At 36.6% G+C, this 25,259-nt stretch overlaps 1 protein-coding gene across 3 annotated transcripts; it reads left to right on the top strand.

The window, feature by feature from the left end:
- The first annotated feature begins 1,859 nt into the window (after positions 1 to 1,859).
- Positions 1,860 to 24,830, top strand: LOC139148304 (oxidative stress-induced growth inhibitor 1-like). Of its 3 annotated transcripts, none has more exons than XM_070719673.1 (6): positions 1,860 to 2,297; positions 6,710 to 6,901; positions 12,952 to 13,085; positions 16,254 to 16,445; positions 17,371 to 17,462; positions 18,348 to 24,830. In XM_070719673.1, the coding sequence occupies exons 2-6, from the start codon at positions 6,748 to 6,750 to the stop codon at positions 19,345 to 19,347; spliced, it is 1,572 nt and encodes a 523-aa protein (XP_070575774.1). In that variant the 5' UTR covers positions 1,860 to 2,297; positions 6,710 to 6,747; the 3' UTR covers positions 19,348 to 24,830. The 3 variants fall into 3 exon arrangements, with proteins under 3 accessions (XP_070575774.1, XP_070575775.1, XP_070575773.1); XM_070719674.1 differs by having other exon boundaries at positions 1,893 to 2,270; positions 18,348 to 21,293; XM_070719672.1 differs by lacking the exon at positions 1,860 to 2,297 and adding an exon at positions 6,079 to 6,185 and having other exon boundaries at positions 18,348 to 21,293.
- The last annotated feature ends 429 nt before the right edge of the window (positions 24,831 to 25,259 follow it).

Raw genomic sequence — 25,259 nt, 5'->3', positions numbered from 1 at the left:
TCCAATATGGCCACCGGGCGGCCATTTTATTGAAATTTTTTCATGTTTTTGAACCATAACTCAACTGTCCCTGAACAGATTTTGTTCAAACTTAGCACACAGACATTGTATTGTAGTGCGCATTTGCATGTCGATTGATGGTGTGAGTGGGGACTGTGTCATCAGCCATGACATGTTTTCAAAATTAAAATTATACAAAGGATTTCAATAAAGCATATTGCCTATTGAACCTCCATTGGTAATACTATGGTGAATTGATAATAAATCTATTACACCTAACAGAATACAAGTGAAATGTAATTGTACAGTAGTTACAGTATCCCTTTTCCTGCCAAGTTCATATTACACCATCAGATCAAGTTGGTGAAAACTAGTAAAGCAAAACATATTCCATATGGTGCATCTTAACTGAGACGTGAAGATTTGAAGGTCCCTGAAGACACAGATACTGGGTGTACTTGATTGAGGCGCCCCGGTTTACATGGCCGGAGCATCATCGGTTTTCTTTGTCACGTGGTCGGGGTCATCAGGCGGATTCTCCAATCAAGTGTCCGCCATATTGTATTCCTCTGCTCCCAACCAAAATTGATTGGGCTAGTCAGGGATCTCCAGACCAATAAAGAACGAACTTAGTTGGCCTGCGTGCACTGGTCTACACCGGTTGCCCAAATCAAGTCCACCCCTCGTGAGCAAGATTTTTACTGACTAAAGCGGTTATAACATATCAAGCCAAGTGGGTGAAAATGGTGTGAAAATACACATGGTTTTGGCTCAATACCGCTTTTTTACTGACTTGGCATATGGGAGAAGTGATACTGTCTGGCAGGTAAAGGGGTACAGGATGAACTAATTTCCATAATTAACACATTTTAACGAAAAAATTAAGAGATGAATTCACTATAGTGCTGTTCTATTGCCTTGTTTCAGCACAATTTCATATAGCATTACAAAGCAGCATGGATGTATTGATGAATGAATTTACATGACTTCAGGTTTTCAGATTTACTGCCACACCAAATTGGTTCTAGTCTTCGATGAAAAAATTGTTTCAGTGTTTGATGTATTGAGTGTCACTCAGTCACTATGTAATGTTAGTTCATATTCGACAACCAAATGAAGTTTTTCATGGCATGTATTCAGAATATTTTAATGCAGTGTTGATATTCCAGTCCGTCTTCCTTGGTAGTCATGTTCAGTCTGAGGTTTTATACATGTTGGTACTTGGTTCTAACTGTGAAGTATCACTGACATAGATGATAGTGCACCTCAGGTTGTCCTATAAATCAGCTCCAGCTTGTATATTCCACACACCTCTAAATATAAGATTTCGTACACGTTGATCACTTCATGGTTGCATGGTTTGAGAATATTACAAATACACAGAACAGATGATGTTGACTAAGGCAATAATTCAATCCATGGGCATATGCTTGATTTTGGCAATGACAATGTACATTCACATGACAGGCTTTGGCTGCTGAGTTGGTAGTTGTCCAAAACGTCTCTTCACCGTTACTCTGTGTCTTGAGTATTTGTCATCTGGTGAAAATCTTGCAGGGTGTGCTGATAGCGTAGGCTTTCCATTTGGATCAACTTTCTGCATGGTGTACATCCGATCACCACTTTCGTTGAGATAGTACATCAGATACATGACTGATAAAGACACTGAGAGTACTTTGCCTCAGACAAACAGGTCACCTCCGAGCTCGGTGTGTGCGAAAGTATCGAGTACAGCGCTGTAGCAGCACCACGCCGCAGGCAAGATGAACCAACTGTACAAATCGACGTGAGATGTGCGCCCTCTACAGTCAGGTAGCCGGTCAGAGTTCATATTGCATACCGAAGTGTGCATGTGATGAACGCCTGAAATGTGTTCACCTTTGACCCTGTTTAGCATATCAAAATGTCAGGCGTGGGTCATGTACCATCAAAAGGGCCACAGTAAAATGTTCGGCTTTCAGTTAAAATTGACGTTCGAAAGATGTGTGTTTGTATAACCCCACCTTGACAGAGTCGTGCAAATACGAGGAGCAGTATCTTCCTCAGTATTTCGCTGATCCGGCAATGCTCGACCGAAAGTCTTGCACATCCTGCTGGAGACTCTGGACACGTTTTGTGGATTTGTATCGCGAATCATAACCGACGAGTTTTCCACTAGCACACAGTACTATTAGTGCTAGAACTACACCGTACACGGCAGGCCGCCAGATTCGTCTTTGATGGAATAAGCAACTCCAGTAAAAGCACCGGTAGCAGTCATGTTCTTTTTGGTAATGTCAACTATCTTGTGTTCAGAGGTAAGGGTGTGTATGTTGGTTGGCTCTGATAGCATGATAGTGTTGTTCTACTGGCGCAGTACTAGAGTACGAGTTTGTGCCAACTCTAGGCTATACCTGTACTAGCCCACGAGCCGTGCGTCGGTTTCATCTGTCGTGTTGGCTGTGTAGCTGGCCAGCTCGACAGGAGTAGCCGACGCACGGCCCATGGCTACAATTATTGCAGCTAGGGTATGAGCTTGCTCAGTTGCTGCAGTTCCGCAGTCAACAAATTTCCCTGTGTGATGCGTAAACGTAAACCATCCCTACCACACAAAGTCGCCTGAGAAAGTTGTGGACTGTTGAACTGCAGCAAAGTATTGTGAGCTCATAGACAGTAGTGTCTATAGTTAGCTGCAGTACTGTAGCTCGAGGTTTTGCCTGGGTATGTAGGGGCGGACGGCAAAACCAGAAAAATAGGTTTTTTCCGCACCGACTGATTGAACCAGTTTGTCTTACACGTTCCATCTCTGCCTTAGTACCTGCAATAGGTTTGAGCCATATGTAATATTCCCATCCACGAGGACATCTGTATACTTCAAAATATATATATATATATATATATATATATATATAGATGGATGTAAACGGTGACCATGTTCAAATAAACTGTTATCAGAATGACCCTTACTTGAACTGCATTGTTTTCAATTACAGTACAACGTATCGAGGATTGGAATCTGCACATGTTATCGAATCCTCAAATAATGTTGTTTATCATCAACTCAACAGTATCAAATATTCACATATTGGGAGTCAGCTTTCATTTTAGTCATGGAATTACTTCCATTAGATTGAGAGAGGAGGAGGGCAACCAACGGAATTGAGACATTAGAATTTTGTCTGTATGATGATGCAGTTAGTTCAACATGTAATATGCTTTAGCAAAGCTGAAATGTTCATTTAGCCCGTCATTCACCTAAAATATTTTCAATAATCATTTCACAGGTTTTGCATTGAAATACTTTTGTTTGTCTCGGGACACAACCAGGTGGCAGACAGAAACATGCAGCAATACTAGAAAGTAATCAATTGTTCATTGCTTATCATGAAGTTCATGCATAGATATTACAAAGAAGCACTCTAAATTATTAATGTTAAGCGCTTTTGTTGTTTCAAAACGATTCTTTTGAAAATAAGTGCTGCATGTAAACCTGTCAGTTCATAAGAATTATCAGAACATGCACATCAACGAAGATTGCTATGACCTGGTATCAAAGTATTTTAGACACCTAAAATAATCTACGGAAAATCCATTGCAAGCATTTGTTCCTTAAATTAATTGACCTGCCAGAGAAGTTTGACAAGTAAAATAAACAGCAATACAGTGATAATTTACCGTTCAGGCATGACTTTGCAAGAATGAAAGCACATATTATTGTATAATGAAGGGGAGTGTCAACTGACATTCGGTCACCACCACAATGACTTGCGAAAACAACTATTGCATGCACTGGGGATTCAATACGCTGATGCCAAACAATACACTGAATGTTCCAGTTGGCTTTTTTGGTGGTGACTTTGTAGTTTGACCCTGAGAGACAGTTATCCATGAGTTTTCAGGCCTCTCTGACCTTCACTTTACCTTATATGAAAGTTCATGAATATGAAGGTTGCACAAATGCATATAGCGAACATTGGCATATCATGAATAAATTATGTAAATTTATGCAACTGCGCTGCAGAGGTTTTCAACTGTTAGTCCATTATTGATTTGCAAATTTTCATCATGACCTCAGCATTTTTAGTGCAATGAGTCATAACTTATTTTCGGGACTTTCAAAGACTACTAAAAATGTGGAGATTTTCAGCAATTGTCCAAATTCAGTGTGTCCTCTGGTGAAATTTCTTAACTCTTTGAGTCAATTCAGGAATTTTTTGAAACTCCTTTGAGTTGTCGTATACCAGTTCATGGAACACTTTCTTGCGTCAAAGGGAATTTTCTTGAGTTTGTTGCAAGACAAGTTAAGTCATAGGTCATACGTTTTTTGTGTGCATGTCTATCAGTAGAGCAGCGTTTTACGAAAACAGTGACTGTCACTATGTGAAGCCCTTTTTGAATAACACACTTAGAAATACTGAAAAAAAAATGACATCTGTTAGCAATTTATTCATGACGTGTGCAAAAGTGAATGACAAAGAGTAAATTTTCCGACCGACAAGTTACACAAATAATGGTGTACGGCCATTGTAGCCAGCAGGTTGGTGAATTAACTTTTCAACAAATTATTGTTGAAGTAAAAGAGGTATAATGCTACAACAATGAGGTTATATTCATATGACCATTGATTCATTAGAAATTCTCAATTAGGAAAGTTTTGTGCTTTTACAAGAAGACAAATGTTCAAGTAATTTTAAACTCAATCTATTGACAAACAAACAACAGATCACATGCCATTGAATATGTACATGTATAAATCTGTGATCTGCAATATCAGTCACTTACAGCATATATTCAGTCTATTGAGAAATGGGGCTCCTAAAGCAGCCAGTGTGCCTGTAATTATTAAAATGCTTGCAAAAGTTTTGGTCATATAAGGAAATTCTTGTTTGTTAGTCAGCTGTAGTGTATACCAACATAGGTTATATGTCAAGTTTTTCTTGAGGCAAAAGAGAGCATTCTTGAATGTGGCAGGTCAAAGTGATTTTACAGGACACGCTTCAAGTTGTATGACAATGACAAGATAAAACAATTTGTCATAACACAAAATTTGCTTGCTGTACTTATTCACAGCCAGTCTAACGATGAAGTGAAAATATCTAGACAAGACAACCTGACAATGTTAGGTGACTGATGTTGGCACTTTTTTGTGCAGAATTAGGTTTAATGCTGTGATGCCAAGAAAAAGCCAAAAATCAGGGATATATCAGCATATTATTCTGACCTCAACATCCGCTATTAAAGTGTGGTTGAAACCTAGTTTCTCCTGCTAAGAAGTTAGAAAGAAGGCTGAAAGTGGTGTTAACTCAAAACAAGGCAAGGGTCTAGAAAGGATGTCACATATTTGGGGATGGCGGGGGTGGGTGTGTCGGTTCCCTTGTGGAGATTATCAGTGTAGAACAAGCCAACCTTTGAGTTGCTGAACATGCAGTGACATAGAGCATTGCATAATGCAAGATTAAAATATAGACGGTATATAAGATTATTCTATGTAGAGTTAGCGTTGGAGATCACAAAATGTTATAAAATGTCCTGTGTTGAGTGTGTTTAGGTTTTGAATCGGTGAAAGAGGTCTATATTTATCGGAGACTGTCAGTGTCTGTACAAGAAAGTGATCATATCCATTTATTAGTTTCTCATAAGGATGTGGAAAGGAGTGGAGCAGAGAGATTATCGGTGGGCCACTTTTTGGTTCTGATTTCCTTTAATCTGACAGATTGCTGTTGATAAATTGTAATTTTGAGATTTACCTGTAGTCTCTAGAGTAATTTGCATAGATCTTTATATTTATTGGTTCAAAGTCCCCCAGCCAGAGCACTGAAAGAACCCCTGAAGCATTCCACCGACATAAAAATTAAATTTTGTCTCACATCACAAGGTACACGACTATTTTATTACTGCAAGTCCTCTGCATGCAAGTCCATTGATATAAATGTAAGAGTATTGAATGCCATAGGAGCAATTTAATCTGTACTCCCTGACTTCAAGAGTGTGTGATCAGTAATGGCATCCCCTACAGACAAAATCAAATGGAATACTCCAGGAATAGGTTTGTAAATGATGAGACAGCAGATGTTTTGCCTGTATAAGGACAGGGCTTAATATACCTGGACATACTTCATTGAGGAATGATCTAGCTGGCAAGGAGACATGGTAAAAGTGCTGGGCAGGAAAAAACACACACTTTAAAGTATCAGCTTCACATCAAGGTAAATTATTTTCAAGGTAAATTTGTCAACTTTCAGTATGGAGGTAAAGATAATTTGTCTGTGAGGTTCAGGACTTTGTCAGGCAATGAAGAATGTATGCTACAGTTGGTTGAATCTGTACGACAAGGCCACAAAAATGTTTTGTTAAGAGCCATTACATTTGCTATGCATGGTAATTTTATGAGCCATTAAAGCAGACTGACCTTATTCCAAATTGTTGTCCAATTCCTGCAGAAATATAACTATTTATATTTCTGAATTATTATATAAACTGAAATTTACATAAAGTTCACGTATAAGTGAGAATAAAATGTTTATGTAACAGTGAAACACTGCAAACATTTCATTTCTATTGATAATTGGAATGCCATACAATTTAAATTCCCATTATGACAAAATGATGTGGCTTTGACAGGGTTTAATTATTACAGGGCATATATGTATATATTTAACCACTAGTATGTTTCTTTCACGTTTAATTAGTATAGGGGATATATTTAACCACTGGTATGTTTCTTTCACAGGGTACTGCCTCTTGAGTACAGCCTGCCACATAGAATTAATGTCTCCTGAGGATCACAGAATGAATGCTACATATAGAAGTAACCAAGGTAACCAAGGCAGTTTACCCACAATGCAGGAGACGTGTAACCATAGCAACCAAGTCATCGCCCCCTCAGTGCCAGACATTATAACCACTGATGTTGCTATCATTGGTAAGTCATTGTGAATACGATATACTGGGTAGTCCATTTTCGAAATTAAAACATAAGCATGTTAAACATTTTTAAATGGTCTTTGCAAATTCGTAAAAAAAATTAAAGCATTCCTTTAAAAAGAAAATAGGTTGAAAAAGTTAATGTCCAGTATTTCATAACCTGAAATTTTATGATTGTGTTACAATTAAATAAGAATATTTATATAATTCCACAGTTCAACACCATACTTGCTGTATGTTTTGTTGTCTGTAAATGTCATACTGTAGAGATTTTTTAGTGTGCAAAAGTGTGACCAATATTGAAGAGCTTTTATTGTATGCAAAAGTGTGACCTAAACATCAAAGATTTGTTTAACTTCTATTTACCAAATATCCACACATTGGATCCTTGACACCAGGTTCACCACATGCTAGTTAACCAATGCCATCAAAAAACAGAAAATGTGAAATCAAATCTTTTCATGATGATATAGGGGTGTAAGCAGATTTGATTTAACAAGTAACAATATAACAGTTATGTCTGTACAGTATCATAAATCCTCAAGAATCTGTCCATGGCTATGAAGTAACTGATTATCCATAACATTTTTAATCATGAAAACAGGCACAATTTGATCATAATATCAAAGTACTGGCCTTTTACCTGTACTAGATATGCTCAGCCCCATTTGGATTGCAAATTAACTCTTGCATTTTGATTTATAAAATTGTATACAGTCCCATTAATCCACTTGATCATGTTCTCAACTCATTCTACTGGTTTTTGCATGATGGCAAAATATGCTGGATGTGAAAAGTGACATGAATATGGCTTGTGTGTGTATACCAAATAAGGTAATATTTTCTTTCAAATTTGCATCTTGAAAGAAGATTTTGTTATGGTTAGTTCTTGAAGTCTTTTCAGTTGCTAATGTGACAGTAATGGTTGACCTTCAGTGATGGCCATGACCATTTGAAAAGTGAAACTGATGAAGTGTAAAACATCAATGTTAGCTATGCAAGGACTCCTACTTGGAGGTCACAAATCTTTGGTGCCGTGTGGACGAATGGCTTATAGAAATATTCTGTTTACTCATATACACAGTGCTTCATCATTCCAGATATTGGTGGATAATTTTGCTTTAAAAATGGCATTATCAGTGATCTGATAAAACAAACAAAGACATATCAGAAATGTGTATTTTAATTTTGTCAGTACATGAAATAAATGAAAATTGAAGTTAACATGATATCTTGAGTATTTTGAGTAGTGGAATTAGCTTCAAGAATTGAAAATGTGCTACATCCAATAGTCAATCTCAGCTCAACTTTTACTAAATGACATTTAACGTTTTAATAATCAACATTGTTGTTATCCAGCTTACCATGAGTATAAACACCTTCAGAACGCATCATTAAAATGAAGAGATATATTCTGTCTGAACAAGAATGTGAAATTTCGTGATTTTCAAACTGTTGTGGTACCTCCATGATTGATTTACACTTTGCTGGTGTGCAGGTCAGCTGTGATCTGCCATATTTGCATGTCAGGATTTCATACGCTGTGATGTCACATTGTACTAATGTAACTTGTAGGGCAGTCTCATTGTGTACATGTATCCAATGATATAGAAATGGAAAGAATGAACTTTGCGAATTTGCTTTAAGGACCAGCATGCACTGCTTTTTGAACAACATCTTTTGTAAACCTCCCATGAAAAGTTTTTGTTTTCTACATGACTGTTATATATGCTGCAAATCAACAATAGTTTTCAGGTTTATATTATCAGAGAGCTTACCCTTGATTGTTCATAGATAACTTATTCTATTGTATGCAAGTTAAGTCGAAGTGGCTGTTAGAATAATTCATTCAATTTACCTTTTTGTTTTATCATGATCATGGCAGTGACACTATAGCCTGTTTGCCTCTGTAAGTACATTCTACACAATAGTGGTGACTGTGGTGATTAGTACATACAGTATGTTGGTGATTTTCTAAGAGGAGAGTACCAGGTGAGGTCAATAAACTGCAAGGGCCAGCAAGTTCCTCTGAATTTTCACAGACAACGCAGCAAAATAAATGCCTCACTATTAAATTGCGCTTCAAAAACTCTGTCCACAGTGCTGTAATTGAATTTTGTGTACCAATATTTTAACACAATTGAAGTGGTTTGATATGATGTCCCTATGGTCAGAGATGGTGTAATACTGATGCATGTAATTGAGGTCACAGAGGTATCAAGTTAGATCACGAATTCTTTATCAATGATCAACTTACAGAAAAAAAAAATATTCCAAACCAGATCTCCTTTTCTGCACCATAAGTGCACATTGCAAATTATCATAATTATTAATTTGAAACCATCTGCCTCTTTTACTCAAAAATGTCCAAGGACAGAGAACATATGTGAAAAATGCTACGTTGCAGGGATTTCTATCTTTATAGATGCATATGGTTGGTTGCGCGCATGATTTTAGGCTTTCTTTCAGTGTGAAAAGATACATGTCCTTTTAAATTTTACATAAATATATGCCATTTTTATCGTAGCAGTACAATAGAAATATTATAAACAAGTCACAGTGAGTCAGCTTGATTTGAAGTCTCATGTAACAAGGAATGTTTTGTTTGTAGAACAATTGACACTCCAGATCCAAAGTTCATAACATCCAGGTTATGAACCAGCAGGGTCATGCTTTTTATAGTTAAAGATTTCCCAGGGAAACAAATAAAGGGGCAGCAAGATGATAAATATACCTAATAAATAACTCACTCCGTTTTATTGATCACTCGCAGAATACTTATTTACAATGTGAACTACATTTCAACTGATCAGGACACAGATTTGAAATATCAAAGAGTTTCATGTTCTCTTAATTTCAAGACTGTCAAAAAAGTTAATTCAGGGATTTTGAATTTTCTTGCTAATTTGTCATTTAATTGTTGTCATTTCCCTAGTCTGATCATGGAAGTTCTACCAGCTATATTAAATGTAGATTATAACATTATTGTCCACAGTTTGTTGAACTTATCAAAAAAGGGATTGTTCATGTTCTGATGTACGTCAGTTTTCTGCGTCTTTTCCAAAGAAACTAGTCAATGCTGTAGGATATTTGGTCACTAGGTGCATATAGGGATTGTCTCACTCAGAAATGCTCAAACAGAGAAAAGATCTTGGCATTATATTGGAATTTTTTTGTCATGTCTGGTGAAAGATTTATTCAGAAGCAACACGTGGTATGACATATGTTCTGTGTCATAGATCCACTGGAGTGGTTTTGAATTTGCCTCAAAAAATGTTGAAATTGGCAATTTTGTCATCGTCATGTTTATTGAAATAATCACTGTTGAAATCACTTTTTTGATTGCTTTAACGTTTGTTTGTCCATTTGTGTGGAAAATTTTAAATACTCATAAGTTATAAATTTAAATTTGAGAAGTAACTTTGTGGCAGGTTTGGTCAAAGAACCTTTTCAAAACATTTTTTACCCAATTGACATGTATTTTATATTTTATGGTCCAAAATAATGCCTGTGTGAGATTTTAAAAGTTTATGAAAGTCATGACATCAGCAATACTGAGTGAAAGAATTAGCATATTGGTCAGTTTTTTGGAATTTTTTGAGCAACATTCATTATAAAAGTAAAGAGGGCAAGGCTGATTATTATTTACTGAGAAAATCAAGGCTGCTGTGACCCCTGAGTCACATGGTTTGTAATTCCAGAGATAACAGGAGATCTTTAGAGTTGGCCCTCAGAAATTACCAGGCAAACATGACACACTAGATCATGTAGCATCAACTTAATGGTGTCATTCTGAACCCATACGTTGTTTTGTAAAACTCTGGTAGCCAGGGAGACTGCACAGCCAACTTCAGTCTTTCTGGCACTATACTATGTGTAAATGGTATTTTGTTAGTTACTATCTGAGTTGTCCATCAGGTACTTTGTCCCGAATGTGACGCACCCTGTACACCTCTTCAAAACTCTTCTTTTGATCACATGCTTCTGTCTAGTTTTCCAGAGACATGAATATTAAATGTAACAGCAAGATTTTCTCCAACCAAACAGAATTTAAAATTTACAATTATACATTGCAGTGAGTGTTGTAGTGAAATTGACAGCCCTTATTCCTAAGGTTTCATAAAGTCATTCTTGTGAGTCAGGGCTTTATTTCTGCTCCACAAAGCTCGCCAAGAACCACATTTGAATCAACCACATTGGCAGTGTGCCCCAAAAGCCAATATGACATTCCACTATGCAAACAAATTGACCGTGACTAAGCAAATTTCTTGGTTAACATGTTAAGATACAGGATTGACGCAAAGAAATTCCTACAATTCTTCAGATTCATACAAAGTTTTTAGAAATACTACGTATGAGTCTATCAGAGGCCACACTGTGTAACATTGGCATCAACCAACATAAAATTCCTAAAATCAATACTTACAAATCTTGACATACTCTTGTATTAATTAACATCTCCAGCTATTGCTATTAAAGGCCAGGGACTTGATCCCGGGATCAAGTTTGTTTTAGTCTGGAAGAGGATTATGGAGTGTTATAGTCTTTTGTTTTCCATTGAAATTGTAATCTTATAAGTATATTTCCCTGCAAGACAATCTGACAGTGACATACAAGCCTGTAAGAGGACAGGGCTTGATTGTTATGTGTAAAAATATTATGCACAGCACAAGCAAGAGGCCAGTGATTCCTGCAGTTGTTATTAGTGTAACCCTTTCACCCCCAGTTCCCTGTATACAGGTCCAACTTTACCATAGAAAACAATGGATTTGGGACAAACCATGGTGGTGAAAGGGTTAAGTGTATGTGACATATTTTCCCACAGAGCGTAGCAGGGAAGGTTATTTCCCCTAGGGTGACAAGTTGTACAGGTTTTCTTTGACTTCAGGAAGGGTTTCACCCAACATTCCTACTGAACTTTTACCCTCCAAAATATTTAACGATCCATCAACTTACACAAACCATCACATATGGAACATGGAAGACATGGAAAGATGCTATAGAGTGGGAAAAGTGTGGAGTGTTTTCATGGAAGAGTTTACTGAATGACTTATCTTTTGTGATCACCAAAGGCCATTCAGAAACTAGGTCATCTATTGTTATGGACAGTGCCTGGGGAATCCATGGCACCTGATGGTTTATGGTGAGAAGTAAATTTAGGCTGTACCAACATACAGCAGATGTCATTGTCTATAGGATAACAGCTCACTCAGGCTGATATGAGATTGGTCAATAAGAATCATGTACAATTATATAACCAATAAACATTCACAATTTTACAAATTCTCTAAGCTTCATTGCCTTAGCACTGGCTTGCTCAAAATAATTCTGAACTGAAATTTAACAGAAGTGCAGTCCACATGTACCTACTGAAACAGACAAAAATAATTTTTCTACATTTCCCTACCAACTCACCTTTCTGTGTTGATAGAAAATACATGAGTGTGAGACCACATGTTGTAGGTTCCACGGTTGGACAGGTGTGTAGTTACACCTGGAACAACTGACTTGTCGTTCTGAGGAGATGCAGGAAATGTCATGAATGACATTAAAATATCCTCTCGTATTTCTTTGATTTAAATTTAGAATGTCATTGATGTAGTAATATGCTCAGGATGTATACATGTATGTGTCGTGGCGCCTGATAGTGTTCTATGGGTGATTGACATACAAAGATTACCATCAAGGATTTCAGATTTCATTCCTTGTCTCAGTATCTAGTGTTTTGTTCATTTCTCAGCTACACGAATGGTTCTCAAAGGTGACATTATCTGTTTGAGGATCAAGTCATTTTCAGATGCGCTTGCCTACCATCCCCAACCCCTCAGTGTCCAAAGAAGATCCATAATGCAGACTTGGTTCCACCTGCCTACTAGTCAATATTTCAGTTCTCAGCTAAATAATTCATTGGTCTATTAAGCTGGTAGAAACAAAAACATAAAACCTACTAGAGCGTGAACTTTGGTGATTGGATGTACATGTACTCAACATGATTGCAGTGAAGATGAACAATATTTCATTCTTTCCTTCATTTTACCAATTCAACAGGAAATGGACCATCAGGTATCTGCCTGTCATACATGCTGTCTGGCCACTGGCCGTATTTCAATGGCAAGCATCATCCCAATCAGTATCTCCACCAGAGGTTGAAAGAACAAGCAGAATTGTCGATACTTGAACAGGTGAGATTTCCTTCACAATGTCGAAAGTTATCATGCGAAAAATTAAAATTTTCTTTGAATTATCAAAAATGATGATAAAAACCATATTTATCTGTGAAAAAATGTCTTTTCTTTATGTTAAGAATCAGACAGACACATTCACATGTATATTCTGGAAGTAGAAAATCTTTGCAAGCAGTTACACATTGAAAAGGGAAGGTTTCCAATGAGAAAATATCTCTTCACTATGCAGCCTCCATTCAGTGACTGTCACCATTTGTACCATACACACATGTACATCATTCAGTGACTGTCACCATTTGTACCATACACACATGTACATCATTCAGTGACTGTCACCATTTGTACCATACACACATGTACATCATTCAGTGACTGTCACCATTTGTACCATACACACATGTACATCATTCAGTGACTGTCACCATTTGTACCATACACACATGTACATCATTCAGTGACTGTCACCATTTGTACCATACACACATGTACATCATTCAGTGACTGTCACCATTTGTACCATACACACATGTACATCATTCAGTGACTGTCACCATTTGTACCATACACACATGTACATCATTCAGTGACTGTCACCATTTGTACCATACACACATGTACATCATTCAGTGACTGTCACCATTTGTACCATACACACATGTACATCATTCAGTGACTGTCACCATTTGTACCATACACACATGTACATCATTCAGTGACTGTCACCATTTGTACCATACACACATGTACATCATTCAGTGACTGTCACCATTTGTACCATACACACATGTACATCATTCAGTGACTGTCACTATTTGTACCATACACACATGTACATCATTCAGTGACTGTCACCATTTGTACCATACACACATGTACATCATTCAGTGACTGTCACCATTTGTACCATACACACATGTACATCATTCAGTTCCTCCTCTTCACTCAGTAAACAACTCTATCAACAGTTTTCTTTGAAGTACTGGACACTTGTTTACACGTTGCAACAAAGCAGTTTCTCAAACTTTCTTTTTAGCTGCATGCTTGGCATTGTTCTTTTGTATTGTTTAATACCAATGTCTTTTTCATGAAACGTTTTAGGCTGTGTGGTTGTATGTATGTAAAGCTATTCAATGTTGGCTACTCTATGCAGTGTTTTTGCATGCAGTGTTTACCTGCCCATTTTAGAGTGTGTTGGTATGTGTGTTGGTATTTGTGTTGGTATGTGTGTTGGTATGTTGAGAAGTGTTGAGTCACCCTTGTAGGTGTCTATTTGATGTAGGTATGTGGAACATTGAGAATAATCTCAAGTAAATGTGTACTTGGACAGCATCTTCAGCAGTGAAAAATAGTATTTTGTGTAAGAATTAAATCTGAAATATTTCAGAGTATCACTCTTTAGAGTCTATCTATAGCTACCATTTCCATGTATTAGGGACAGCAGAAGAGCTGTCAGAATTACTTGGTGTATATCTGTCTGTCTGTATGTACATGTATGTATGTATGTTCGTACTTTTAGACTTAATTTTTTTTTTCAATGATTGTGTAAATTTTATATAAAAGTATCTGTCAGATATCTTTTGAATTTCATTTGTGGATGCTTTATGTTGATTCCATTCCTGGATGATTAAGTGTCTGTTAAGTTACTAACTTTACGTGGACAAAATTTCACATTCTTAGCCATGTCTGCGTCTCTGCAACCTTTTTCCGATAGTTTGCATATTCCGTATAGCAAACTTACTGGTCAATGGAGCAGATTCTCGTTGTTGGGTACTGTTGTCAAGTTCATGGAAAAACAGCAGTAATGAGATGAAGTCATACTCACTAAAATGACAACTTTGTTGTCATAGACAGACACTACATTCAATGAAACATAATGCTATAGATAGAGTGAAACTTTTGAGTGGAGTCAAGCCTAGTGAAGTGGTCTCATGCAAGGGTGAAACCATAGTTAGGGGAGGGACTGTGGTGAAACCATCCATTCTAAGGGTATAAAGCATCTCTTTCAAGGGTGAAACCATAGTGACGGGAGGGACTGTGGTGAAACCATCCATTCTAAGGGTATAAAGCATCTCTTTCAAGGGTGAAACCATAGTGAGGGGAGGGACTGTGGTGAAACCATCCATTCTAAGGGTATAAAGCATCTCTTTCAAGGATGAAACCATAGTGAAGGGAGGGATTGTGGTGAAACCATCCATTCTAAGGGTATAAACCATCTCTTTCAAGGGTGAAACTATAGTGAGGGGAGGGATTGTGGTGAAACCATCCATTCTAAGGATATAAACCATCTCTTTCAAGGGTGAAACCATAGTGAAGGGATTGTGGTGAAAGAGATGGTTTATACCCTTAGAATGGATGTGGTGAAACCATCTATTCTGAGGGTATAAACCATCTTTGAAGGGTGAAACTCTTTTCCAAGGCTTAAAATGTACCCTATGATGGTGTAAATGTCTCAGATTTAGGAAGGCAAAGTTCTCACTGATACTCCAATCTTGTTTGGAAAATTCTGTGAGTCACGAGGAAAACACATTAATTTAACAGATTGTCATCGCCAATAGTATCTCTGGCAGGTAAAATAAACAATGATAAGGCAATAATTTCAAAGCTGTAATCATTATCCAAGTAAAAAAAGTTGTTATCGGGTATGTTGTGAGAAAATATCGTATTGAATATTTTAACATTTTTAACAAGCCAGTCTTTACTGTTTGCTAAATTTCTTTCTTTGTTCCTTTCTGGTGTAAATTATTTCTGGTTCTCCACTTGGTAATAATTAGTTTGAATAAAAGTAGACTGAACCAGATTTTTTTCATCAGTGTGTGTCTTTGCGTATCTGTGGAGTTTGCTATATTCAGTGCCTACATGAGCTTACTGACAGCATGTATTGAAGAATTTGAGTAACAATGTGTATTTTCTCTTGAACCATTTATTTACTAGTAAAAGAATTTACTGCAGATAGTCTATCAAACAGAAACTACTACAGCAATGGTCTTTCTGCGCAGTGACATTAAGAATGCTTTAGTTCAATGGCCATAGTACATGTTATTTATTTCATATGTGGCTAAGATATGACCCAGTTTATTTCATAAATATTGTGATAAGATCTCTTCTGCACTGTTGGATTTAAGCAAATTTATTTCATAAATATGTTGATATCTGTATTGCATGTAGGATTTGGAATATCTTAGCGACGGACTGGAAGGCCGATCTTCAAATCCTGTGTCGCTTCTATTTGATGCATTACATCATCCCAATGCAGACTTAGGATGCAGTGAACCGACTTGCCTGGAATGGAGATATAATCCAAGGAATAAAATTCCTCATGTTGTATTGGGAAAGGGACTTCCAGGAGGAGCTTGGCAGGTAAATACGAAATCCTACACAAATTTAATTTACTGATTTAAATTTGTTTAGGTATATTTGTATGTCGAAAATCGTCAACATGGAAACAACATCACACTGACAAGTGGGTTAGTTTCCACTCTGTGTAAAACTTGGGGCTGCGTTATCTCACAGTGGAATCTGTTAATTTGAATTTGAATCACATTCTTGCCAGCCAGGGCTTTACTCCTGCAAAACTCAAGTGGTAACGCCTCTGGAAAGAGGTCAATTCTTTCTGACAAGGTTTAATCATGGCAATTTTTTGCTGATGTGTTAAGGCGTACTTAGTCCAGTTTTCTTCTTTAAACACAGTGATTCTTAACATGTAGCCTGGCAACTTCCCCTCCTCCACAAAAGAGGTCATCCCAAACATCAGATTAAAAAAACAAGACAAGCGCATCACCTGTGTGAATGATATACAAGTGTTAAAGTTGGAAAAAACACATCTTTTTCATATTTAAATAGCGCATGCTAATCCAGTTATGAAATATCACAACTACATCTACATGATTCTCTCAATCTCTCAATTTTACATTACATGATAATACAGCAGAATTTTACCAAAGACTACTTTATTGTTCAGCTTAGCTATAGTATATTAAGGTTGCTTCCTAAACAGTCTATCTGAACAGAAATGCAAAGTTTTCAGTGATATTTTGTGCAAGTCAAATTTTCAAAAAAATTTCATAATCCATCTGCAAAAGTGTTATTCACATGTGTACTTCATAAGTTCAAGGTTTGCACACTGTGATTCCTTCAAATCAGTAGAAGTCTGACAAATCAAGGACTTTGGACACTGCTTGTTCAGAGCAGATCTGTATCATCAGGTTTGTATGGCGGCCATATTGTATGTTTTTACAAGCACATGGTTTATTTTTTGTGATTTTTGGTTTCTTTATGATTGCAGGATATGAAGAATTCCAAGTTGACTCTCAGCCTTCGGAATTGGATGGAGATGCCAGGATTGAGTTTCACAGAATGGTTGCAAGAAAACCACCAGTAAGATATTTTTCTAAAAATTACCATAGGTCTACTTTCACGAAATCTGTTCCCAGACATGTGAAATCACAATGATGCAGTTTAAACAAAGTACTGCTTCAGTACATAACATTTTGGAATTTGAATTATTACTTATCAAAGCTAAAATCCTGTAGTCATGCTTATAGCTTACGATGTAAGCAAAGTCAGTGTCAAAGAACAAGTTCTTGAAAGGAAATATGTTTGTTAATTAAAGTGAAAAAAAAGGTGAATTACAGAAGCTTGCCAAAATCAACAGTGCATACAAGTAGCAGGTGGGTCTACAGATCAAGCAACAGAATGTACTGGTATTGCACCAAGATAATACGTAACATGTTGCACATAGTTTGGCATATTTCCTTGTGTAATCAATGATATGCTCCAAGTGTTTGCACCCTTGCAAGCCAACAAAACTACAATTAAATAATGAGATGATAGTTAATTCATATATCGGGACATTTCACAAAGGAAATGCTGTGTATATAGCTGTGATCAAGTCGGGTTTCAGAACAGCGCCCCCAGTGGCAACAAACCTAGTATGTAGTTTTAATATTTTGCTGCTTTTAAACCTGACCTATTGAGATGCGCATATCAAAAAGTTGTTGTCTGTATCCTGTACAACATTAAGTCCACAAACAAAACATTGTTGTCAGTGTTAACAATGATACAGATTGTCAAGTTTATATGAAAACAGAAGAGAATGAAATACATACCTTACATTACCCCTACATATTTAATTTTTAAACGTCATATTTTAACCCTTTCAGGCCTAAATCCCTGTATATAGAGGTAGTTCTGGTAAATTACCAGAAAGTCAGGCCTGAAAGGGTTAATGTCATCATTGGTGTTGGTTTTTTCATCTTGCAGGAAAGAAGTTTCAGATGATGGCACTGATGATACAAGAGCTAGTTTCAGTGATGTTTCCAAATATTACACAGACTTTGTAGAAGCTGCCAATATCAAGGACAACTTTCTGTCCCATGTTCATGTGAAGTCAGTGAGACGCATCAAAGGGAGAAATATCAATTGTGAAAGTGGAGAAAATGAAGGCTTCTCTGACGTAGAGCAGGCTGGACTGGAGAATACTTTGTTTGAGGTGATTTGTCAGCATGGCAATGAGGGAGAAGGCCAGCCTTATGATTTCAAGATCCATGCAAAGAATGTGGTGTTAGCAAGTGGCATATCTGATCTACCGAACAAACTAGAAGTGCCTGGAGAAAATTTACCTTTTGTCAGATACCAGCTCAATGATCTGGAGCAGGCTATCGCTGATGGGGAGATTACAACATCCTCTGATCCCATCGTGGTAGTCGGTGCTGGACTCAGTGCTGCAGACGTGGTTCTGTATGCCCGTCAGAAAGGGGTACCAGTCATACACGTGGTTAGGAGGAGCGTCCACGACCAGGCAATCATACTGAAACAGCTGCCATCAGCTGTGTACCCAGAGTATCATGAAGTGTATGAAATGATGAAAACAGGCGGTGACCCAGCGCGTGGATATCAATGTTATGACAACAGTGAAGTGACAGAGATACAAGAAGGCAAGACAGTTGTCATCACGAATGCTGGCCACAGCATGTCCATCAAAACCTCAATGGTCATGGTGATGATTGGTGCCAGACCAAACCTGTCTTACCTCTGTTGCAATGGACAGTCCCTAGGCATGAACCCAAAACAGCCAATCTCAAAGAACAACCCTATTGTCACTGATCAGTACACAAATGAGAGCATTGTGTCCCCTGGGATCTATGGCATGGGGGCTTTGGTTGGAAGTAACTTTGTACGATTCCTGACAGGAGGTGCTCTTGCAATAGTAAGCCATCTGACCAAATATGGGTACTTGCAGAAGATGCGATCAGAAGACTAATGTTTGTTGCTATGACATGTACTGTGAAGTGGGCACTAGAACTGAGCAGGCATTTAGGTGTCAACACTGCCAAGCAGACTGTGTCATTTTACTTAATGCAGTGATGCTGTCCAACCTACTGTTTCCAAATCTACAGACACAGACGCTCCAATGTGTGAGTTGATCTGTAGCTGCTGAGCATCAAAAGTACTACTCTTGTTGACTTGCAAGGCAGACACAATTTGCGCAGTCCCTCTCTAATGACACTTAACTTCCCAAAGTTCAGCTCTTGTCAAACGCCCAGTAACTTTGTCAGTTTTTCATTGCATATGTCAGCAACAGGTTCTTGTACTTCCTGCAGCGTGTTGAAATACCCAGTTCTCAGCATGTCAACATACACTATGCATGTGTGTCCTGCATTATTATTGACAATACTCAAGTTCAGATCTGAACTTGAATTCAGTTGTATACAATTACAATACACATGATACACTGACATGCAGCATTGACAAACCAAATACTGTGTACATCGAAATGCTCTTTGAAGTTTTCTGGAAAAAGTTGTCAAAAGTTACAGGTACTGTAGTGTTTACTCTAACCCTTGATGCTCTTTTAAACAAGCCAATGTTTAGCTTAAACTCTTTAGATTAAAACAAGGAGGTTTAGCAGTAAAGGTTTAGATGTTCTGATTGGCCTGAGATAAAACTCAAACACGATTTTTGGGTACTTGAAAAGAGCATGGAGGTCAGTGCAGCTTTCCAAGAGATCAAATCACAGCAATTGATTTCAATGAAAGAAATTCAGTAACGAAAGTAGTCTTTGGCAGGAAAAATGTACAACGAACACTTCTTATTGATAGGATAGGTAACTTCTTAAAGTGATTTTTTCTCAGACGACCAGAGAAATAACAAGAACTATTAATTTTACTCAGGTTTATATAAAGGTTTTGAATGTTTAATTGTTCAGTTTCAAGTTATATATTGATGATTTATTTGCTGAATACTTTTTGCTGCATTTTTATGTAATTTTTGTCATATTTGTTTCACTGTCGTCACAAAGCAGTGTTTGTTTACTTTTCTGTGACACTGCATACACTTAGTTTGAAATGGTTGCTAGTTTGACCATTCATAACCTTGAAATTGATACTAGTACATTGGAAGGGATAGATCGATGGAAGATAAGGTGTCCTATCTACCTTTCTGCCCAAGTACTGGACTCCCTCCACAAGACCCTGTCCACACTGCACTTCCAATCTCACACACACTGAAGCGTATTTCATCATCTCTGTGAAGAATTTCTTTCTCATTTAATCACCCTATCCCGGTGTTTTACTGTTACTGGCAACAAGTCAGCCATGCCATGTATATTTCTCCCGTAACCATGAGATGAAATAGCAAATAGTCACTTTTTAATCTTGTTTTCTGTTGTACTCAGAAATTCACCAGACTGTCTTTCACCAAACTGTCCAAAAAGCAATATCTATGGTGTGGGCTTGTCTTTTATGTCAAGGCTTTGATTTAACCTTTTTGTACTGCCATTTCTTGTTCATTTCCGTCATTCTGTTTTTGATGATGAAATCTATTTCATATTACCTACACGATGTCATCCAATAACAAATATTCTTATGGATGGAGATGATTTTATAACAGTGATACTGGTGAGACATCACATCTTTTTATCTAGTGTACAGACACCATATTAGAATGATATGTGTACGGTATCATCATTTATTTACATAATTTTGGAACAAAGCCTGCAGCCTGTCTCATGGTACTGAGTACAAAGACAATCGTTGAGGTTTACAGGAAGCGTAAGATGAAACGGTTCAAGCGATAATTCAACGCACAAGGCACAGATTTTTATACTTAACTAACAATGTATATTGAATTTACTAGTCTATAAATATAAGAAAATATTATTTTTATACCCAGTATTGAATTAAATATCCTAACATTTCTAATTTTAAACTTTCCGATTGACTTTGATTTCATTTGACCAAACAGGTAAATCTCTCTGTTTTCTGGTATATTGCAGTCCTTGTTAGAAAATAAAAAGTGTACACTTGTAAGCAAAAAAAAAATGGAAAATATTTTAAGAGAATAATTATTGGAGAACGATAGATAAACTGATAAGTTAGAATTTGAAGTATTGTATTTACTTTAGAAACTGTAAGGAGTCATGAAGTGAAGAATTATGTCTGTCACATGAATGTTTCCCGTTTTTATCACAAGTGAGTTTTATCCTAAAATTGTTTTTATCATCTGATCATATATCATGGTTTCAGAGTGTACAGGTTTATTTCATAAACCTTTTATGAAATGATCAGCGTAACCTTGAAATCAGCATTCCTGTAACACTTACTCAGAATTAGCCCATCAGAATTATTGTAGTCATGCTGTCAGGGATAAAGTGTCGTATGAAGTGCAAAGTGTTATATGAGAGAAGGCCTTGCTTTAACTGACTGATTCATCGAAAAATGTACAGTTTAGGATTTCAAAATATATGGTATCTTTTCCATGACATTGAGTGAAAATTCTGAGGTGATACAAGTTTTTTTTACTTTCCTTTTTTAGGAATCATTTTGTATTCACATAACTGAACACAAGCTACTTCATATTTCTTCTAGAAAGACATTAGCTTGGATTTTGATGATTGTTCAACTTTTTATTTTGTATACCAACTGCCAATTGTTGTTCTGTTTCCCAAAGCATGTTGAAATACCCGCTACTCAGCTTGTCAGCACAAGGCACATATGTGTAAAGAACAGTTATTGTTTACACTTGAATTTTAGTCCACACTAAATTCCCTTGCAAACGATAGCAATACAGTCAGCACATGAACAAGCAGAATTTACAAGCTGAATACTCTGTTATCTCAACATGTTCATGGGAGTATAATAAGAAACAGTTGCTGACATTAAAAACAACAAATAATGAGAAAAATCATGAATAATTCTTGCAGCTAGTGGTGCTTTATGCATATTAAGGGTATGGGGGCAAGGCTGCTGAGCAGATTTAGCCCTTACAGGCAGTCAATTTTAGTGATATGATATCATAAATCAATAATTTTTATGTTCTGCATGTTGTTAGGAATACTATTGTGACATTGATGTTGAACAAACTTGTGAAAGAAAGGGAAGATATCATGATGCATATGCTGACTCCAAACAAATGTGTGAATTTTCAGAGAAAAACGTGTGCTACAATTTACTGGTATTTTACCTGCTTGTTGAATTAGAAAACACTGGTTGTGAAAAACGTAAAGAGATTAGTATTATTCAAGAGATGCAATTGTTTTAGCATTGGTTGTGCTGGCCTGTTTAGTCATAGTTTTCTGTAGGGCCTGTGGTTTTGTCCTTTTACCTTATTGGATGAGTTTGTTCAATTGTGAGGCTGCATCTGTGAACAGGTAATGGGGTGACAAGATTCAGAACTAACAGATTGTCCTCTAAGCCAATATGGCATGCCATGGCACAATTGTCTTTGGTGCAAGTAAATGATTTGGTTTACATGTGAACCTAAAGGGTCCATGCAAAGAAAATTGCAAAATTCCTAAAATTTGTGCAGTTTCCGGTAATCCATGTTTGTTAGAAGGCACACTGACAGTAAATGTGTCCAAGATGGCAATGACTCATCAAATGTTTTAATCTTAGCTAAGTCTAGTCTCTTCCTGTTGCAAAATTATGAGTCCAGATCTATCTTCCAATCTGGATTGTTATATTTTGTCAGTATCAATACTATCTGCTAGGTGTGTCATCTTTTCCTGCGCTCTAGAATTTTCAGATATGTATTTTTTGCGTTAATGGATTAGATGCTTATGTCATTTACACAATGTCACAGCTTATATTTTTAAATAATGAAAAAGCTAATTTGTTAAATTGTCTATCATTGACATCTGTAATCTTGATGGAAATGGAATAATATTTTAGCGTTTGTGTATTACTTTCTATGTGCACATAGTCCTTTTATTCAAGCTTTGACGGTATAATAAATGTAAGAAAAATTTCATATCCATTTGTCCAACTTTCCTAGATCATGAAGTTACATTTTGTGTGATCATAAACCACCAACTATCAAATAAAGAGAATTTTGCTAGTGTACCGATTTCTTAACTGCACACAGAGATATGCAATTTGTAACCTGTCATGTGCTTTTTGTGCCGATTTCAAAATAATTGAATCCATTTTGAAGATAAAAAAGTAGACAATAGGATAATAGCCATATTTGTAATTAAGTAGCCTGCATTTAGTCTTTTGCAACCAGTGGTTACTTATATTTGTATGGGACACAATGATTTTTATCCAAGTTATTGCAGTGCTACAGATTACCTCAAAGTTATAATATTTGTACAGATTGATATTCATATTCTGATAACTTGTTCTGCTTTACAGATTTTTATCAAAGTTTATCCTCAAATTGCAGCTGGATGCTCAGAAGGAGCATGTTCAAGAACAAAAATCAATGTTAATCAGAGCTTTTACATTATGCTTTGACTTTTTGCAAGATGTTGATGAGAGAATATTTCTCGTGTTAGGATATCACATGTACCCATTGTTGTTACGTGCAGTCAGAATTGTTCTTTCCATCTGGAACCATCCTGTAGGGCTGTCAATGAAATCATTTGAAAATGTCACAAAATGCTACACTTCCCACGGCCAATCATCATTTCATTTCATTTCATATGGTCAGAACAAGCAATGAGACAAAATGGGGATCCGAATCTGCATATTCAAAATTAATACAACTCCCAAAATTTCTTTATGTTTCAAATTCACCAAGAAACCGTATCTTTCTGTATCCATCAAATTCAATTATGGATAATGTAAAGTACAGTAAACTTTTTCAAGATCTTTTAAAACAGAGCCTTATCCACATGAATATCAAATATTGTAACTTTTTGTACGTTGTTTAAGGACATTTTTGGTATGTATATACTTATTCTGAAATCAGGAGGGAAAGTGTAGATGTAAGTATTTTAGTTTACTTTTAGGCTGTTTTTAAGCTCTGTAAATATACGAAATTCTAGTCACAAAAAAGTTTCAGCATTAGAGACAGTCCAGTCATCAACTGTTCAGATATGGTATACCTTCCCTTATTTGATCAATAGCTTTTTGAATACAGTGAACAATTTGACTTAATAAGGCACTGTTTTTCAGAACCCTGAAAGAGATTGAAATGGATACTGTCATGTGATCAAAAGCAACAATGACAAAGAAAAAGCATTGTTTCCATATGAACAGGATTCAAAGATTTCTCCACAACAGAAGGAAGGCTTTAAATAAATAGAGCCTTAGTGATGATCAGTTATTGACTGTCTTATCATTGTCATTTTTGTTGATGTTAAGACAGAACATCTTCACTGACACGTTTTGGTGATGTTCAACATTGGAAAGTTTTCGTAGTTTGTTGTATCTATTGAAATGATGAAATGGGAAATGGTTATTTTTTTGAACTCAGTTCACTGATTTAATTTTCGGCTGTAATAAAAATGTGGAATTCAAGTGATATGATCTCTAATGCAGTATCTGTTCAAGAAAGTTATATCTTATCAGCGTCAGATGTAGTTCTATTCTAGAATTAAACACTCACTTGTGAGCATGGACTCTGTGACCTTAGTGTTTCAAGGAGGTCACGGAGCATATGCAAATGAGTCTTTCAAATCCGTTCTCCCTTTTAAGGGTACAATGAATAACTGTTTTACCAACTGTGGCAAAGCTTCTGAGGATGTGATGAAGTGACAGAGGTGATGTTAGGCAAACAGATTTAATACAATGTTCATATATAAGCGATAACAATTATAACACTACTGAAACTACTGAAACAACATAAACATTGTTTGATTGGCCATGGAGTCCCCAAAACTCCTGAGTTCTGTGTGATGGTCTTATTTCATTTCTGCCCTTCCAGTGAAATTATTAGATTACAGTCAAACCT

The sequence above is a fragment of the Ptychodera flava genome, chromosome 13 (assembly GCF_041260155.1).
Source record: "Ptychodera flava strain L36383 chromosome 13, AS_Pfla_20210202, whole genome shotgun sequence".
Classification (NCBI taxonomy): domain Eukaryota; kingdom Metazoa; phylum Hemichordata; class Enteropneusta; family Ptychoderidae; genus Ptychodera; species Ptychodera flava.
Note: the sequence above shows the minus strand (reverse complement) of the source record. Positions and strands in the feature narration are given on the sequence as shown.

Coding starts and splice junctions, on each gene's coding strand:
- LOC139148304 (XM_070719673.1), top strand. CDS start 6,748: ATGTCTCCTGAGGATCACAGAATGAATGCTACATATAGAAGTAACCAA. Junction 16,446..17,370: donor TTCCAGGAGGAGCTTGGCAG/GTAAATACGAAA, acceptor TTATGATTGCAG/GATATGAAGAATTCCAAGTT. Junction 17,463..18,347: donor TGGTTGCAAGAAAACCACCA/GTAAGATATTTT, acceptor TTCATCTTGCAG/GAAAGAAGTTTCAGATGATG.